This window comes from Rattus norvegicus, chromosome 4 (assembly GCF_021556685.1).
Source record: "Rattus norvegicus strain SHRSP/BbbUtx chromosome 4, alternate assembly SHRSP_T2T, whole genome shotgun sequence".
Lineage (NCBI taxonomy): Eukaryota > Metazoa > Chordata > Mammalia > Rodentia > Muridae > Rattus > Rattus norvegicus.
The window spans coordinates 150335809-150355972 of record NC_141537.1 but is presented as its reverse complement, the minus strand read 5'-3'; the positions used below and the strand labels follow the sequence as shown (position 1 = coordinate 150355972).

Below are 20164 nucleotides of genomic sequence, written 5' to 3'. Positions count from 1 at the left end.
TTTGCCCTTTGTTTAGCTGTCTGTAGGTTTGTATACTGTGCAAGGAAGGAATGATATCATTCACCAGGCACCATTCAATGGGGGATGGTGGGAATCATACTTCTTCCCTTACCTGCCTCAGTCCTTAGACCCTAAAAACATGGGATGATATGACTCAGAAATTCATTCTCTGCCCTCCTGGAATTCCTACTTATGACCACGTGTAGGGACAGAAATTGGTGTCAGACAGTGGCATTTCAAGGGATGTTAACTTGTTGAGTTTATATCACATGGTATCACATGCAGGGAATTACATAGCTAAGATGTTAACACACTGATTTTTTTCTCAAATATATGCAAATGTGGAACTTATCCTCAGAGAACCATGAAGAAGTTGTTGGAGTAAAAGCCCTTAGGGCCCACCCCAGCCACAGTCCTTCAGAATATCTGAGTTACAGCTGTGGGACAAATTCATCAGAGCGGGTTGCTTCTGTCTTGTTGGCTATACCTTGTGGACTTTAGCTGAGGATCTTGATGAAAGATGGAAAGATGGGTTTAACTTGGCTGACAGACAAGCAGGGGTGTTGTGCATACTGGAGTCTACGAATTGAATCAAATGGGTAGAAATGCCAAGTTGTTGGCAGTCAACAGTTCTAGAAGAGACAGATCCACAGGGGAGCTGCTGTCAGGAGCATCAGCATGTGATATTCAAGGTACAGGCCCATTCTTAACACAGACGTGCGCACCTGCCGTCACATGCCCACACACAGCAACGGCAGTTTTACCCTTCTGGACTTTTAACTCCCTAGTCACAAACACACCTGCACACCCATGTATGCGCTCAACCTAGAGCGGGGAACCTCAGGGCTGAATCAAATGCTGGTTAAAGCTGCTGCTTTTATTACACCAAGGTCTTGACATTCATAAGGTGAGGAACACAAAGGTTGGTGGACTGCTGTTATAGCGGCATGCATTCTCTTCTACAGTACAGCTTCGAAAGGTCAAGGTTACTGATGCTCACACAACAGAACTGCTCTCCAGAGGGGAGAAAGGAGACACTGTGGATCCTTGTTCTCTTGTTTCAAACAGTCACAAGGAACTTGACCTCCACAGCAGTCTAGGGAGTGCAGGGTCAGGTGAATGTGCTTTCAACAGGGACCACAGGAGACCCAGCTTTGGGGAGAAGCTCCTAAAACTTAGAGCCAACAATACTTCTAAGGTAAGAATATATTTCCCACAGGTAGCACTGACTACTAGGATATGCTGAGATAGGTAAGCTGCCAGGAGTCCTACGTTACAGAGATCCTGGCTTCACAGGGAAGAGTAAGACACGATGGCTCTGTCACAATAAGGCCACTAAATTCACAGCAACGATGACTTCAGAATAAAGCTCTTAAGACTACAGGGAAACAGCCCTTTCCTCTACTGTCAGGTCTTTCTCAGGGTAGCCACCTGCCCTGAGACCATCACATGGTCATTTCTGGGCTGCACAAATTACTGAGCACAAAGGAACAGAAGAAGGGGCCACACATGTCAAGTCATGGGACATTGCCACCAAACATGGCGGACTGCTGTTGATGAATGTCTTAGATGCCTTTCCTGGTTGGGCCGGATGCCCTCGTGTATCTGAAGAGCTAATCTGAAAAGAGGCTGGCAAAGGACTTCCTCAAGCTCCGGATGGTCTCCGCTTTGGCTTCATCTTCATTGGCTGAAGACCGGAAGAAGGAGGACTCAGAGAAGCTGAACGCATTTGTCAGGGACTGCGACTTGCTTGAAGATAAAAACCAGAGAGAACGTGAGGAGGGTGTTCCTAGTGAGGCAGCGAAGGGCTGTGACATGAAGGTATATACAACAAGAACTTCCCATTCCCTCCCCAGGGAGAACAGGGTAGCAGATGACTGGGAGGGCTGTGCTAGGTATTGGGAAGCCCTTCACTACTTCCTCACCTTCAGTGCGACTGAAACAGGAAGGTGTGGGAGCAGTGTGAAGACCAGAGAGAAGGGCAAGAGAGAGGGGAGAAAAGAGGGAGAATGGGCTGTGTCTTTTGTTTAAGGATAAAAGTCTCCAACTCCCAAGTACAGATCTAGGCATCTCACAACTTTTTCCTTTGATAGAACAGGCAGCAGCACTTGTGGGCTCTTGGCCCCTCTTTCTCATCCACTGCCAAGATGGACTCAACTTCAGAGTCTTGGTTCTGCCACAAAGTCTTATCTGGCCTCAGGCAAGCCATGTGTCACTCTGGCCTTGGGCTTTTCGAGAGTGGCATGAAGATTTTGGTAAAATGATGACCTCTGGGTCCTCTTGGTTCCTTCTATTTCTTATTTCAAAGGAACCTTCAGCTTGATCGCCAAAGTCTAATGCCTCCATTCCCTGGTCTTGCATTCATTTTTTTTTTTTTTTAATGATCGGATCTCATGTAGCTCAGGCTGACCTTGAATTTCCTGTGTAGCTGGTGGAAGCCCACGGGCTCTTCCTAAAGTGATTGATGATAGGCATGTGCCACAACACCTTGTTTTATTCCGTGCTGGGGCTTAAACTATCTCTGTCTTCATGCCCCTGTTTTTAATATGATCACAGTCAACTCTATAGTCTTTCTCTGAGGAACCTTAATACACGGTTTGTGGAGTTCAGAGTACATAGGAGTAAATGAGACGCTTTATCAGACCATGATTGTTAAGCAATATTATAATGAAAGAAACCCAACCACCTTACACACACACACACACACACACACACACACACACACACACACACACACACACACACACACCTTATTTTTCCAAAGCAAGTGATTTAAAAACTCTGAAGGCTGGGCTGGGGGGAAGCCAACACCGCAATGAAACATGAGGTTTGGCTTCCCAGGTGGCCTGGTTTGTCTCTTGATTCCCACTGTGTATTTCTGGCTCTAGGACTCCTCTGTAACTTTCATCCCTCTCCTAAATGCTGGGTGCAAGTAAGTCACACCTGTGTGTCATTCTCTCCTCCCACAGGGGCTATGGACAGATGTCCTGCCTTTCATTAGGACTGGTGACAAGTCCTAGCACGCTGGCTCTTGGGAATACCTCTGCACTCACAAGCAGAGGGCACCCAGTACAAGCCTCCAGCTCATCATCAGAGCCTGGCTCTGCTCATCAGCTTCAGCCCAGAGGCAATGACAACCCAAAGATTTGCTTTTAAATACTGGGGCCAGAGCAGATCTGATGATCCCAATCAGCAAGTAGAAACTATTGAACTGAGGAGATGACACAGCGAGTTAGACGTAAGCAATGCTACTGGCTTGGGCTGAAGACTAGGAGTGGCCATGTCTCTTCCATTGTGTACAACTAGAAGACCTGGAGAAGTGACCATCTGGACACCCAAACCCAACCCTGACTTTATCGCTGATTTAGATGGGTGGCTCTGAGCAAAGTCTTCTTCTATGTGCACAACTTGAGGGTACTCACCTAGACTCTGAAAGGCCATAGCGCCTCTCCTGCTTCCTGGAGATTCTCTATTGTACATCATTTTAAAGCAGTGGTTCCCAACCTTCCTAATGCTGTGAGACTTTAATACAGTCCTTCATACTGTGGTGACCCCAACCATAAAATTATTTTTCTTGCTATTTCATAACTGTAATTTTGCTACTGTTATGGATGCTAAAAATCAGTGTTTTCTGGCGGTTTTAGGTGAACCCTGTGAAAGGGTCATTGAAAGGGTCAAACCCCACAGGTTGAGAACCACTGCCTTAGACCTACCAGCAGGGTGGGTTGCCCTCATGTTCCTGGAGCTGCTGCTATCTCTATCAAGAGTGGTGACAGATTGCATGAGGGTACTAAAGCCAGCACATGTGGCTCTGGAGAGTTGGGGGAGCAGACTGACCTGGGATACCCTTCAAGGACAGAACCACTGCTTCCCAAGTACTCCCTACAGTTCTCTGTGCAGCACAGCACTGCGGAGGGACCTTTGGGTTGCACACTGACAATGAGAGTGCCCAGGAGAATGGATCTCTTACTAGGTGCCACTTTTGTTACCCACACACACAGAGCTGAAGGTAGAAACTGAGATGGGGTTAGCTACTTCCCCCTTTTTCCTCTAGGCAGCTGATTATATATTTTTGGATCAGAAAGAAGAATGACTTGAAGGTTTTTTTGTTTGTTTGCTTATAAGTTTAGGAGACATGCATATGGAAAAAAAGAGTGGGAGCCCTAAGTTTGTTTAAGGCTAGACAGAAAGGATCAGCAACTGCTGTAATTCCTTATGAAGAAAGCGGTGGATGTAAGATCCCCCTTAACCTGAGGCAAAACTGAATTTCCCTCTTTCCTCCCCTCCCAAGTCAATCTAGTCATTCTTCTCACACACACCAGAAAACAAACACACACCCACAAATCATCATCCTCAACCCCCAAAATCCTCAAACATCTGTGGCAACCTGAAGGTGGCTCTATTGCAGGTCAGAGGCCTACAGCCCATGAGGGGGGACAGGAGAGGGGGTAAGGAACTGCTGGGTTATCTTACTTGAGCTGTGGGTGAGGCTGGGGCTTCTGTGGTGGAGCAGCCTGAGGTGCCTGGGCCTCTGCCAGGGAGTTGCTGCTGGAGGATGCATCACCGTGGGTGGTGGTAGGGCCGCCCGGCCTCTGAGGAGCCGAGGAAGAGGAGGAGGAAGAGGAGGAGGAAGAGGAAGAAGGTGGCAGTGATGGTCCCGAGGGGAGCCGACGTGGAGGCAGCACCTTGCCTGGGGGCTGCATTCCTTGGGGTTGCCCAGGGCCCCCTAGGTTCAGTACAAGAAAAACTTCATAATTTAACCATATCAAAGGGTTTCTTTAGTAGAATCTACGTCTCAAACGGTGTGCTTAGATCATTGCCAAAAGGATATGCAATATTGTATGTAACTACCCAAGGCTCTGGAGTGCTGTGAAGGGAGTCCTTAGACAAGACATCCTCACTGTTTGTACCTCCTCAGAGACCCAACAACTTAGTCACAGTGGAAGTCAGAAAGGCAGGGAAGAGGGCAGAGGATTGGGAAGCCCCACAGAGAGAACTTCCTTACACAAGGCCTCCAAACCGGAGGAACTCTGCTGTTTCCCAGAAGTCCTCAGAAGTAGCCACCTTGCTCCGAGACTTCCTAAGAGCCCCATATTGTACACACAAGATGCAGGAGAGGGCAGGGGACAAACAGGAGAATAGGGAATCAGAACACCTAAGAAATACGAGTAACACTTCCCTCAGCAAGACACCCAGCTTCTCTGGGCCATAAACCACCTAAAAGTCCTACCATTGTATTTTAAAGATAGTAGTTGTTTTAAAGATGATAACAGATGAAAAAGTTGTTCAGAAAAGATTCTGGGCCTCCAGATCACCAGTGCCTGACACCGTTTCCATGGTGCTGCCCTTCATCCTGCTCCAAGCCTGCAGGTGCCTTATTGCCACAGCCATCCCACCTGGGCTTCACTGGAGCATTAACTCCCACGACCAGGATCAATCCTTTCTTCCCAGGCACTCTTTGCCTGAGTGCCATCCTGGGGGGGGGGGGCAGCATGACAAACCACTCAGGTGTGTGAGGAAATTCTCCAGACAGCCAAACCTTAGTCTCCCCCAGGGATGTTGTGAGCACCATCTGGCAAACAGCCCCTTAATAACAACATACCTCTCACCCAATGTGAGACACAGGGCCATCAGATAGATGGCCTGTTGAGAAAAAAAGCCCTCCTTTGTCTAGGCGGGTGAAGGACAGAAAGTGTGGTATCAGTTCATATTTTTCAGAAAAGGATTCTGCACATCTCTGAAGTCAAAAGACCCCATGGACACACACTGACTTGTGGAAATGATTCCCATTAACCTAGAAAAATCTAGTTTCTTGCCTCAACCCTAGAGTTTACGCTCATGGGCCTGCTGCAGCTAAGACTGGTTCTTAGCAGAATACCCCTATGTCCTCTGCAGAGGGCGAAGTGTGTCTACGCCACTGCGCACCTGGGATTACCAGCTCATTTCCCTTCTATTCCGCATGAGCTCTCCGTTATCATCAGTCACCAATTAATATTAAGTTATGCTACACATAAATAAAATACATATGTAAAGTATGAGGAATTCTACATATTTAAGGAGTTCAAAGCCAAATCAGATAACAAGCTTCTGCCTCCTGAAGCCTGACACCAAGACTATGACTTTGTTAGCATTATTACCGTGTTGTTTTTGGTCAAGTAACTCAAGTTGATAGCTCAGCCTCTCGCATCACAAACCTGAGTGCTTCCCCACTTGTACAGAGGTAATCGAACAGCCAGAAACTTTACAACTTAACACTGAAGACAGATATAACTTTTCCTTTATTGCACATTGAGCTGTACAAGAGAATCACAAAAGGGAGATGCTTCGTCACACCTCCAGCATGGCTGAGGGGCTCCCAGCCGGGTCAGTACAAAAGAGGGGGAACAACACTGGAAAAGAAATGGGAACAAAACACCTGAACAGAAACCCTACACTGTGACAAAAGTGTCCCCCAGGCCACAGAGTTGTCCCTTAGCATGCTGCCTGAGGGCACATGATAGTCAGGTGCTGCTATCTGCTTGCATGTGGCAGTGGGAGCTGTAATCAGCTTCTAACCCCCACCTGAGAGGCCTGTAGCCTGACTGAATTCAAATGGCAACTTTGTATTTGTGTCTCACAAATGTCACATGAAAAGCACCTGGATGTAACACACTGATAACATGCAGAGAAGCAATACCACCATCAGCTTATCACTTGAACAAAAAAAAATTTTTAAAAAACAAACAAACAAACAAAAATGTATTCCTCCATTTTGGGAAATTCCTGTATTCTCTTCTAGCATTTCCTTAAACCAGGAGGTGTTTAAGGTCCTGATTCTTAATCCACCTGGAAGTGCATATGCATATGTGTGTATATATATTTACAACTGACTGAATACCATCCTCATCTAAGGGAAGGGTCACAGATGATGACACTTATACTGTATGCTCCAGAGTGTCACAATTTTCCAGAAACCAAAGAAAAACCAGGGCATGTGCCCCTTGACTCAATGACTTATAACCAGTACTGCTCAGTTCTCAGACCTGGTAGTCCAGAACCCAGCTTAGCATTTCTTCGAAAAGGCAGACTGCTGACATGAGCTCCCATATAGGCTCTGGGACTAGAAAGGGCCACTTGGAACCCATTCCCAGCCTTGCCCACAGATGGCAATCTGAGGTATTGACTTTCAAGTTCTGGCTTAATTAACAACTAGGTCATCTGCCCAGGGCTCCTTGTCACAAGGAAGGACAAACACACTGGCAATAGTTCTCCAAGGCCTGCTGCCTCTGTCCAACATACCACCTACATCTCAGACAGATTTTTCCAGAAAGCTACCTGGCTTGGGGTCTCCAAAGAGGCCAAGGCTGAGAACTAAAGTGGTCAAGCCCAAAACTATGTAGGTAGAATACCCACTCAGGTGGCAGGAGACACACATATTTGATCTGGTCTCATGCTAGGAAGCCTGGAAAATGGTCAACATCTGACTATTGGGATTGGGCACTCCCTACATTCTCTGTCCAACACTGCTGGAGAATCAGCTCTGTTTCTAGGTCACACTTTGAGGAATACATGGCAGCCCAGTTCCACAGAAGCACACACAGCCAACTTAGAAACAGCAACAACAAAGAAACAACTGCAGGCACCGAGATCAACACGGGAAACACGAGATCACTTAGATATTGCACATCAGCGGCCCCTTGATTTTTTTTTAACCTTTAGCTAATTAATAATGAAAACGAAGGGTACACGGGGTATAAAATACAGAACACATTCCTGGAAGCAGCTGGTTCTTTGTATTTCGTCACTAAAAACACAAGAGCTCTACAGGCACAGCCAGCTTACTCACACACACTCGAACTGCACCAGACTGTAGCAAATGGAGAAAGATGGATGCCTTCAAGTTCACTGGGTGGAACTATGAAAAGTAGACCTTGGGAATCTCTTGGAAGTGCTATCTATTTACCCTAGTCATGCAGGGAGGAAGTTAAACACAGTTCAATGAAGACCCAAGCACTCATGGAGGTAAGTGCGAGAAGGTGAGGCTGAGCCTGAGGGAGGAAGAGAGAGAAGCTGGGCCGTCTTTGTGGTGGCTGTCTCTCTCCATCCACCCCAGTGCTAGGATCTCATCCCTCATTGTGGGATGCTTTAAAGACACTATCAAACCACCCAGAAGATAGTCACACTGGACTTAAGAGAGGCACAATTCTTTTGTACACTGTTGACAAACAGCCCTGGAACCACATGTTACACAGAACAGAGAAGCATTACAAGCACAAACAGGGAGGGGTAAACAACCAGACAGGGGGCTGACACTGCATAGGAGAAACAGTCCAGTCAGCACTGAGAGGACACAGCAGTGAACTGCAGAGCATCTGCTGCTCCCCTCCCCGCCTTCCTTTCTTTTCTCTTCTTTTTGTTTTTGGCTTAAGTTTTCTGTTTTGAAAAGTTAACTACTGATCGCTTTAAGAAGCTTGGACTTGTTTTGGACCTACTGCAATGCCATTACAGTCGAGAATATACTGTAAACAACCTTGGGGGGCTGGCCGCTGAGGAGGGGTCTTGCTGGAGTCCGGTTCCTTAAGTGTTCCACTCTGGAAGACAAAAATAACAACAACAAAAAAAATACCACAAGATATAAAACCAAAGCTCCAAGCAAACACCAAAGACAAGTGCAGTGGAAGGCCACGCTGTGGTCCCAGGGTCTCAGGAATTTCTCAGGAAATCCTCATGTGCAGACCACCAAGGACCCTCAGTCTCTGGGCTGTTGCTGGTCTTGAGTTGGCAATGTGGGGCTTGGAATTACTGATGGATGTCCAAGGCCTCCTCAAGCCTCTTCCATTTTGCTCACTGAAGACTTACTTTATCTGGAACTTTAAGTCTGTGCTTTGTTGTCACCCCACATAGCCCAATATTCAGGTTTGTACTTACTCTGTACCCAGCTTCTGAAAGGAAAGCAACTGGGCTGCCTGTGGATCTCAGGGAGGGGTGGTAATGAGGTCTGGGGTAGGGTGGGGTAGCTGTGTAAGCTTGTATATGCCTCCTTTCTAATCGGGATGAACTGTAGGGTGGGCTCAGTTCAGGGTTTACTAGGGGGTCCGACTGTACTGCCTGAGAGAGGGACCTGAGCAAGGGTAAGATGCTAATACTGGTAAAGTGCTCAAGGCCACGTTGTTTTGCTGTCTCAAATCGCAGAGTTGTAGTCTGCCTGACGGCATGGCTCCACTCCTACGCTTCCTCTCCTCCCAGCTGGGATTCTGATTATGTCCTGACAGGATCAAAGATGCATGTGACTCCGTTTGTCTCACACTTGTGTTTCAGGCAGTTCACGTTAGGAGTTTGTCTTCAGTGTGCCGGAAACATCCTCTAAAGCCAGTGTGCCAAGTGGGCCGATGGTGATGTCAGAGTGTGCCTTCCCAAGCAGGGCTTCGAAGTGGGCTAAATGTGCCTTCAGTCACTTCCCTTTCAACACTCACCCCTGAAGATAAGGCTCCAAGTCCTATTCCCACATCAGTGCAGTTTCCTCCCTGCTCCCCACTTCCCCCATGGCTAAGTCTGGCCATGTCTCTCCCCCTGCTCCCCATGGCCACTTTTTAGCTCAAATACCCTTGAAGTAGAAGTGTTCTCTTCCCAGTACTCAGTCATTCACTAATAACATGACTCCAACTGTACGGAAGTTTGGACACTAGCAGGCCTGGTCTTTGTTGTGTTCTTAGTATCACACAGCAGGGCAGCCTATCTTACCTGACAACCACCTTCAACAACAGAACATCCCTTTCTCCCAAGCACTCTAACTGGTTTCAGAAGACCTGCCCTGAGCTCTGACATCGAGACACACGCTCATTAAGCATTAAGCTAGTTGGTGGCCACCTAAGCCACTCCTGCATCGGGGCTCCTCAGTTCCTCCCTCCTGGCACCATCTGCTAGTTACCTGATTTGCTTAAGCATCTATCGGTTTTTGCTTAAACTATAGTTTCCTAATCCTTCCAACTCATCTCTCCCATCTTTGTTCCCCATGGACACTGTCACCCTTTCAAACCTCCCTAGGTGTGCCACTTAATTTCTCTGGAAATTCCTTGAGTGTTTACAGTGTCCCACATACACAGGCCCTTTATGTGACCACCCGTTTATATCTAACAATGGCCGTATGTGGTAGATGCTGCTTTACCAAGATTCCCAATTGCTCCAGCAATGTTGGAATGAAGCTCTCTAGCCTTCAGTTGCCCATATGTCTTTAAAGTGTGCATGCCTTCTGGTCCCAACCTTATTGGTTAGTCTCTTTTCTAAAACAGAATCTCAGGCATCAGGCAGCACAAGGCAAGCCCGTGAAGTGCCTAGACTGGTTCCTGCCAGTCCTGTCCCTCAGGCCTCACAGAAGGCACTCACCATGAATACTGACCCTGGTTCTCCTCCGTCACAGAAATACACACGTGAGACATTCAGGGATAAAATGAGTCTCAAAGTGCCCTTCCCAAGGCTTTGGGGAGAGAGGCCCCAGAGGCAGTCCTCAGAGCTAGAGCCTGGGAATGCGCCTTGGCTACCCTTGATAGTGCCTAAAGAGCTTCTCCTGTCCCTGGTTCCACTGAGGTTGTAGATGGAAGACTTCTCAGGGGGTGCGGGAAGCCAGGAGGAGAGTCCCCTAGGACTGTCCCTTGCCAGGCTGAGACAATCTGGCTCCTCCCACAAGCCTGCTGTCTGCTAGAGGCTGAGGACTTATTCCCTATGGGGTTTGGCTACCACGGGATCTGTCTCCAGTCACCAAGAGCCTCCTGGGATACTGAATTCCACAGAAGTCTGGCCACTCTGGCGTCACTGCCAAAATTTGGCATATAGCCAGCCCGAGGCAGGAACCCGTGGTCAGCCTGAGTAGCAGTTTCTCTCAGGAAGCTTGTTGACTCAAACAGGTAAGAATGTTTAGTGCAGCACCTGTGGCCAGCTGCACACAAACAGGGAAGAGGAAAACAGCCTTTTAATGGCCTCCAAAACGAAGCCCTGTGAAATCCTGAGCTTATGGAATGGCTGCAAGTGGCTGTCAGACAGATGCCACTGCCAAAACTAATGTGGTTGAAGGTGCATTTGTGTCTTAATGAGGGAGGGGAACCCTCCATTCTTGCTTGTTCAAGCCTCATTAGAAAGTAGTTGGCACCTCTTTGAAGGGGTGCACTGGCAGGATCTCTGAAGAGAAAGGGGGTTGAGAGACTGGAAATTCTTTCTTTATGCGCTTGACAAGTTACATCTCTGCGGCTCGGTTTCCCCAAATGGTCAGACTACAAAGATTAAATGCTGATGTGACCCTGGCAGCACCACAGTTAGTGTCAATCATGTCAGTGGTAGCCTCGGTAACAATGATTGTGCCACCGTGAGAGCTCTTCAACCAGCACATTGAAAAACTCTGGCCAGAGATACTGTATAGGGATACAAGTTGTCACAGGCAGATGAGTTCTGCTGGCTCCTCTGGCTCCAGGCTTCCACTAATTCTTTGTGCATTTTTGAGTTCTTTGGATGACTGAGGTGAGAGATAAGCCCTTCTTATTAGCAGTGCAGTCTTGAGGCAAGAAAAGCCTCAGGGCTGCTGGGCTGAACAGAGATATCCTGCAGGAATGGGGTTTGAGGGACTCGGTGAGGAGAGCATGCTGCTACCCATAGAGGCCAGCTAGGCTAATTAATATCCTGCTCTGCTGGGTCTGTGGGGCTTTAGCAATCAAAGAAGCCAGGGGGCAGGGGAGATGAATGTCCCGTGAAGCAGCTGGTGAAGTGATAGGTCGAGCATCTGGCTATTGAGGGAGGAGAGCAAGTTTTCTCATAAGGTACCACAAGTGCCCAGGTCTCCCTTTCTTTCCTTTCCCCTTACAGGCACACCAAAAACCCCTGGTGCACGGTATTACAGACCCTCCTGAGCTGGGGGTCAGAAGACCTAGCTCTCCATAGCAGCCAGGTGACTCTAGAGAGGTCATCTTCATTGTCTTTCCTGATATGGGAGCACATATAGAGTTACAAGTCCCATATCTCACACAAGGGTTAAAAACATCAAATGAGCTTTATAAAATGTAAAGTCCTAGTCAGTGAATGATATAAGACAACATCATTGTTTTTATTTAAATAAAAGTAAATCTACAGTGTATGAACTGCATGTATCAATGGAGAATATATATTGCTAAATAGCTTCCCATCGTCTTGTGCATATAGTAGTTTTTTTTTTTGTTTTTTTTTTTTTTGGTTCTTTTTTTCGGAGCTGGGGACCGAACCCAGGGCCTTGCGCTTCCTAGGTAAGCGCTCTACCACTGAGCTAAATCCCCAGCCCCGGCATATAGTAGTTCTTATATGGGGGATTTTGGGTTGGGTTAGACCATGCCTTCTCTCTGTGTATCACTGCCTTAGTTTGGGCAAGATCTACTCAATTGCAAATCACTGACCTGGGTGAGAAACCTAGCCCATGGCTGAGAATCTATGGGGGGTTTAACTAAAGGTCCATCTAATTTTCCACCCTGTGGCTTTTGTTAGACAGACTGGCAGAGGAGCTCCTATCTAAGTGAGGCCCCAACAGGATGGAAAGCTAAGGAAGGAAAGACATCGAGTGACTCAACTTTTGAGAATTGTTGGCTTAACACCAGCTGCCCCCACCAGGAAGAAGGCCTGTGCTTGCTCAGCATATCTGAGACAGGAAATTGGGAAAGGGTCCCAGGGTCTGGCCCCAGGAAAGGGGCCAGGCCAAGCTCCTTGCTGGCCACGACACAGAACTATTCTGATCAGCTCCCCCAGGCCTTGCTTCCCCGGTCCAGTACTCCAGGGAGAATGAGGCAGCAGGAAGGAATGTGGTCAGGAGGTTGTAGAGCAAAGGGGACAGTATGTTTGCAGCACCTTGAGACCTTTCCAGATCACCCTTTCAGTTGCCACTGTCCCCCTTCCTTCCTCTGCAAGGGTATAAAAGGTATCTGGGGATGAGATGATGCCGCTTCCTTCCCAGGGGAACCACGCTGTGGGCAAAGACCATTGCCTGGATAGTGGCCCTCCCATAACCTGAGGACACCAGAAATGGTCCATGGGGGCCCCAAGTCCTATGGGGGCTCTAAGGATCAGATCACCCTAGGTCAGAATGTCAGTTTTGAGTGATTAAAGATGTCCATAAAAGTAAAGACAGTCCCAAAATAACCAGTTTCTCTTAATAGTTCGTTGAGGGATCTAGTCACTGGTGGCTTTATCTGAACCTGCCCCCAATCTCCTTGAATTCTCAGCTTCTACTCACTGGGGAACACGTTCTCTCAAGCCAGTCCTGCTGTGGGAAGCAGGAAGGCCTTGGTTTGTCCTAACTTTACCTCTTAGAACAAGTGAAACAGCCCCGATATGGGACTAGAGGGACGGTTGTGCTTCTTGCTAATTGTTCAGCCCTAGAGGCTGTTCTCAGAGTGAAGAGATCCCTTCTTGGTCTTGGTCTCCTTGTACGGTTCACAGGAAAATTTATTTACTTTATCTTGTGTGTATGAGTGTTTGACTACATGTATGTATGGGTACCATGGGCATGTTTAGTGCCCACAGAAGACAGAGAAAAGTGTCCTTAATCCTTGTAGATAGCTGTGAGCTAGTAACTGGATCTGGGTCCTCTGCAGGAGTAGCCAGTGCTCTTAAGCACTGAGCCATTTCTCCAGAATTTATTCTAAATTCTTCCCCTACCTCCCCAGGTCTAGTGGTAACAAGTAGCCTGGAGCACAGTACTCTGACTCTGGAAGATTCTGAGAGCCATTTGCTTCATCGGCTCCCACCCATCCTGTCACCACCTCCCCACCCATAAGTAGCTTATCCTGCTGAAATCTGAACATTAATGTGACAGTCACATGTCCAGAGCAGTAGGCTCTGCTCTCAGTATCGGTGAGTTGATTCCTTAATACAAGGTCAAAGCCTGTCTCCTAGCAGATTTGCCTCTGGGACATTTCTAATCCGTGACGGCATCAGAAAGCTAGAGACATTGAGTCATAGCCTTCTGGAAACAGCTGGTAGTCAACTGAAGTGTCTTTAACTTATATTGTTTTGTTTGAGATAGAGGTCCATGTACACTACGCTAGCATCAAATCCGCTGTATAGTCAAGGATGAGCCAGAGCTTTTGATTCTTACGCCTCTCCCCTAAGAAGGCTGAGATTCCAGGCGTGCCGCCACACCTGGAGTGTGCCTACGCTGGGGACTGATCCCAAGGCACACACGCTTGAAGCATGCTACACAAGTATTCTGCCAGCTGAACTGCATCCTCTGCCACAGTTCTCTTACTTTTGTCCTTACAGTAGAGGAGCCACAAGCCCACCACCCTGGTCTCTCCTCTCAGGTGGAGTCCGCCCTGTCATACTACCACTCTTGGACTGGAAGCAGCATTCAGTGTGTTATCTGATCAGTTCAGGGAGAGAGCTTCATTTTATCCCAGATGCACATCAATGCAGCTCTAGGCTTCCAAAGGCCTAGTCTTAAACTAGGTCTCTACAGATCTCACCCACAAGCCATACAGGGAGCTGGCGAAATACATAGCAAAGGGGCACTCGAGAAAGACCAGGCCCAGATTCGCTTTATCTGCATCTGAAATTCTGGTCACCTGAAGGTCTCTCTCTCCCTTCTTTCTGGGAGTCTGGAAGGCAACTCTCAGCTCTCCAGAGCCCCAGCTTCAGGCCTGTCTCAGATCCTGATGACTCATCTCACACTTCTCAGGGATTTCCCAATTGTCAAGCTGTTCTTGACATATTCAGTGGCCCTGGGTGCTAGATTTTTTTCCTAAGCCCTAGAGAGGAGGCACCAAGCAAGTTTCTATCCTAAATGACTGAGTATGTTTGGGGATGGAAGAGCAGGGGGTACCAGGAAAGAGGCTGTTTGGACCACAGACGCTCTGCAGTCATTGGCCACCAGGTGTCACTGCCACCCTGAGAACAGCGTACCAGTGTAGAGGTTTCCTTGCATGGGACAGCCTAGAGGCTAACATTCCAGCCAGGCTGAGACCTAGTCATTGACAGCCAAATCAAGCTTTGCTATTGACCGATTGCTCTGCTTTTGGTAATGAGGCCAATGCCTCCCTGATTCTTGGGAGGATGCACAGCAGTTAACTAGCTTATGTTTTCCAAGTCACAAGTCTGTCCTGGTCCTCTTCTATATTGCTGGGCAAAGAGCAGATCATGGGGCTATGTGACTCAAGCTGGAAGTTCTTTCCCATCCAGTCTGTGGTTCCATAGTCACAAGTGAAGCTAACAAGAGTGGCTTGTGTGAGGAATGGCATACATGACACATGCAGGGGCTTGGCAGGAGATGTGACATATAGGCTGGGATCCAGGATCGGAGGTAGGATAGTAAAAGCTAATTGCTGGGTAGGAGGAATAGCTTGTCCTTGTCGTTTGCAACGACCTGTTACTAAATGCAGAGGTTTTAAAGACAGATTTATATTTGTTATTGTGATTTACATTTTCTACAGACAATGGACTGCAACTCGGGCAAACTGCTCTCAACCACCTTTCTTAGATCACCTGTGATGTTCTGTCACATGCTGCATAGCAATGATTTAGGTCAATGGTTGGCCACGTATATGCTGGTGGGCTCATGAAATTACATTGCCTGGTGATGGCCTCTTATAGGCCTGCACTGTATTGATGAAGTCACATGAGACCAAAACTCTCCAGGAGTATCCATCCCAGTTGTAGAGCCCTGTGTGACGATATTCAATGGCTGCTAGATTCTGGATGCTTTGCTAAGCCCTTTAGATGAAATGGTGAGCAGGTTCCTGTTTTCAAAGAGCTGGCATCCTGGCAGCAGTGATGAACAAAGCGGGAAGAACAATCTGGTCTGATAGAAAGTGGAAAAACACAACTCCAGGAGGGAGCGGCAGCAGCTGCTGGGCAGGTGGCCACTTCAGATGATTGAAGAAATGTTAGACTGTCGTGAAGTTTCTTCACTAAAACAGCGAGCAGTTCCAAAAACAAAAGAGGTAATCATTTTAAGGAGAGGCTACAAGAGAGACATAGGCCTTTGAGACTAGCATGGCTAGGACACAGGACACAAAATGTAGGACAGGACAAGGGCTAAAGGTAAGTGACTATGTAAATAACAGGAAGGGATAGGCTGTTGGTGGAAAGGCAAGAGCTGTGCTTTCACTATGCTGTATTCAGACAGGCAAGTGAAGGTGTTACATGGGCATCAGACACATGACTTGCAAGGAGTGATCAAGGCAGGAGATAGAGGCTGGCCAGGCTCACCAGGGAATTTACAAGTTCAGGGTACATCTAGAGATTCATCAGAAGTGAGAGGGTCAGAAAAGAAAGCTCAGAAGGAAATGTTAAGATCAGGTGCCCTGATTTAAGTCATTCCACATTGTATTAAACAGTTGGTTTTTTATTTAAGGCTGTGTCTTGTTCTGAGGGACCCCACTTCATGAGAAGCTTTGGACTCCATTTTGAAGAGGAAGGGTACCTTTGGGTGCATACACACATCACCATCTGTCCAGCACCATCTATTTGGCATCAACTAACAAAGGGCTATTCTGGAGTAAAAAGGATGCCACCTTATAAATTTACCTCACCAGGGAAACTGAGCCTAAGAACCTATCAGACACAGCTAGACAAGAAAAGGTATAACTCTCATACTGGTCCCAGAGAGAGAGTCCCAGAACTGCACCAGCAACACCCCTCACTAACCTGCCATCTGACCAGCTTGCGTATGCACTAAGGACAGGTAGACAGAATTCCTGACTATCCTTGAGCTTCGACTCAGTCCCCACTATTCATTTTCCTTCAGCCTACATGACATACACCTGCCATTCATTCCTCTGTCCCTCCCTCTAGAGCTAGCCTGCCCCCTTGGTCTCTGCCTTCACACTCAACTCCACACCCCACTTTCAGACATGCAGCTGACACCTGCAGCTGAAGTGAGTGGCTTCTTCAGCTTCTTCCCTGCAGTGAGGTTTGGGTTCCTGTCTTATCAATATGACTTTATTTACATTCCTATCAGCCCTTTTCTGAAAAGCTCTTGATTTTAACCTAGTGTAGCCATGTTAACCTACATACTGAGAGAGAGAGAGAGACAGAGACACAGAGACAGAGAGAGACACAGAGAGAGCGGTAGACAGACAGACTGTATGGTGTGTGATGAGCAATCTTAGAGTTAATATTTGTACTTAAGATTGCAATGGAGGAGCTTGTGTTGCCTTAGTGACGTCGCCATGAAGAGGTGGGGATATCTGACAAACTGTCTCCGTTAAAAGCATTACACCCTGTAGATTTATTGCCCTTCAATAAATTCTGACAAAGGACATGAACAAACATGTTTGTCTGTTTGACATTACACACTGATGACAATAAGTCACTGAGGTAGAACGAAAAATAGGCAAGAGTACGGTCCAGAGGCTCAGCGTGGAGTGTCTTGAAGGAGTCAACTGTATCGAACACTATGGTGAAACCGGGGCAGGAAGAGAAGTAACAACCGGACTTGGCATGGAGATGACTCTGCCGAGAGGAATTTCAGAGGAATGGTGGCCATAGAATGCCAATGGAATAGACTGAGAAATGTCTGACAAAGACACAGGACAGTGGATGAACAACAGAGTGGGCAGTAGCTAGAAGGGAACAGGCTTGAAGAGTGTCTTAGTGTTCTTTATCTTTTAATGGGAGATGCTTACATATGAATGTGACCTTTTGGAAAGGATAAACTGGTGAAGGAAGAGAAGGGACACTTCAAAGCAAAAGGCGAGGTCCAGATCCCAGGTAGAGACTGGGCCTTAGACACAGATTCCTGTGGGTGAAGTGCAGGGAGGTGGGGAGGTGGCCCCAGGAAAAAGAAAGCGGCTGCTCTGAAGGTAAGCCTGGTCCCTGAGCTGGGTGTAGAATGGACAATGTTTTCTCAGTCACCAGCATCGAGTCCTTATCTAAACTAAACAGGGTCTGGAAATGTGACCAGTACAGTTGTAGCTTCAAGGTCCCATCTCTGCATCCTGCCAGATGTTGGACTGGCTTCTGGGCAGCCTGAGGTCAAAGCACAGGCTCAGGAGCAAGTTAATACAGGGTACAGAAGACACCAGGCAGGCAGGAATTCAGTCACCACTTCTATTTAGGACACCAAGGACCTTCGGGCAGGAACCATATCTCATTCATTGCCTATGTCTTAAGGTTACTGGGCCTTCCTTAGCCAAGAGAAAACACAGGGCAAACCTGGTCCTTGCTCGTGACAGGCAGAGACATTTGGGAAAGTTGCTATATTAACTTAACTGAGTGTGCAGGAAGAATTTGGCCTTGCCTAAAGGGAGGCTTGGCTTTTGCATCAGGCTTCCTAGAAGTAACCTCTAAACTCCCATATTTTCTTGAAGAATCAAAGTACTGTGATTCACTGTGAACCCCTTAGAGTGCATGTATCAGTTTGCCATCTGGGAGTGGGGTGTGTGTATAGTTCAGTCAGATCAATCAGTTAGGGTCAGGCAATGAAGTCCCAGCAATGACTCTGAACAGTGATGCTCAGGTGACCCTTATGATTGGTAACATTCCTGAGAATTATCACACATGGATGCAGGGAAAGAGATATACTCCAAGAGCCGCAGAAGCTTGCTTTTAGGACCTTCTCTGATTCGTCACTATGCATTTTCCTGTGGCTTGGTTTTGACTGGAGTCGTTTTCCACAACACGCAGTGACTGTAAGTACAATTTTCAGTGAGTTCCCTCGTGCCTGCAGAGCTCCATTAGAACTCCAGAACTTTTAGCTGATAGCTTACTGAAGGTGGTCCTAACAAGTAATGTCCTCTATTAAAGTTAACTGGGCCTCAGTAAGACTTCACAGAGGACTATGCCCTCAGACTTGGTGGTCTGGCTAACTGCAGGTGACCCCAGATTTGGATGGGATCTAGAAATCACCCATTTAACTCCATTTCCCAAGTGAGGTACAGTCTGGAGAGGTTGGGAGGGAGGGTGTGTTATAACAGAGTTGTACCCTGGTTTCCAGCGTGGTCTGCTAAGATGTACACTGAAAATATTTATCGTTTGTTTAAAAGGGTGGATGTTATGGTTTGGATATGATTTGGGTATTGTCCTCTAAGGATTCCTGTGCTGAAATGAAGTCTGCAATGTGATTAACAAGTCATCGTTAGCTATTTACAGAGGCATTCTAGGATCTGGAAGGTAACACTGGGACCCAAACATCTTGATTTCATTACATTTACAAAACTAGAGCCAGATGTCAAAAAAAGGGAAACACTCACCAGATGGTGTGACACTGCACAATGCCACCCTCAACTTGGCTATCCCAGAGAGTACAAGTCAACCTCTGTTAGCCCAGAAGTTCCCATTTTCTGTGCAACCAATGAAGATAACTCCTCCCCAAAGTTATTATGTCTCACTGTAGAGATTTGGTTAGTCTGGCATTCAATTTATAGACTAACCGAGATCTGCCTGCCTCGGGCTCTCCAGTGCTGTGATTAAAGGCATATGCCACTGGGCCTGGCTCCAGAAAAAATTTTAGAGCACAAAAGATATTTAGATTGGATCGCCCACAATAGAGGAATAAACAGACCCAGAGAGGGGTCAAACTTATCAACTGCCACATTGTTTCAATTTAATCAATTTTGGTGAAAATATTTATTATACATCATGTCTCTAACCTACCTTAAAAGGTATATATACTACTGACTAAAATAATAAATCTCTTGGCAATTCAGGTTCATTATCCTGAATATCAATGTTTCTATCTACGATTCTGCAATGCTCAAGTGTGAAGGGTAATTGGCCTCTACTCTAAATGACCTAGTCTGATTTTCCCTGCCAGGCATAAACTCTCAGCCCTTTATTCTTTCTCACTGAAGGATTTCTAGAAGGCTGTTACCTCGATCACTAATGGGTGCAGTGTAACCTTGGATGGTATGCGCTCATCTCCTTGTAACATGCTGATGCTTCTCCAAATTTCAGACTGTAGGATACAAATCCAGATTGTGCTTCACGCATATGTTATCCTTCCTGGGTGCTTCATGTTGTTCTGCCTTATTTTACGGTTCTTCATCTTTTTCTTTTAATTCTCATAAAACTCTAGGGATATGGGCCGTGGTTACCTTCTCTTAACTATTGCTGTGGGCCTTGTCCAGGATCATAAAGCCAACAGGTGCAGGTTTACAATTCAGACTTGATGTTCATTTCAAAATGGACACCCTACACTGCTCTATTTCTACTTCTATCCCTATAACTCTTTCAAGCTGAA

At 47.0% G+C, this 20164-nt stretch overlaps 1 protein-coding gene across 2 annotated transcripts in view; it reads right to left on the bottom strand.

Moving 5' to 3' along the window:
- Window positions 1-845: 845 nt before the first annotated feature.
- Window positions 846-20164, bottom strand: part of Syn2 (synapsin II) — a 158157-nt gene continuing 138838 nt past the window's right edge. The window contains 3 exon segments of one of the 2 annotated variants that reach the window (NM_001034020.2): window positions 846-1749; window positions 4474-4726; window positions 8510-8570. In NM_001034020.2, the coding sequence (NP_001029192.2) occupies window positions 1614-1749; window positions 4474-4726; window positions 8510-8570 (450 nt within the window). In that variant the 3' untranslated portion in view covers window positions 846-1613. 2 annotated transcript variants of the gene reach the window in all.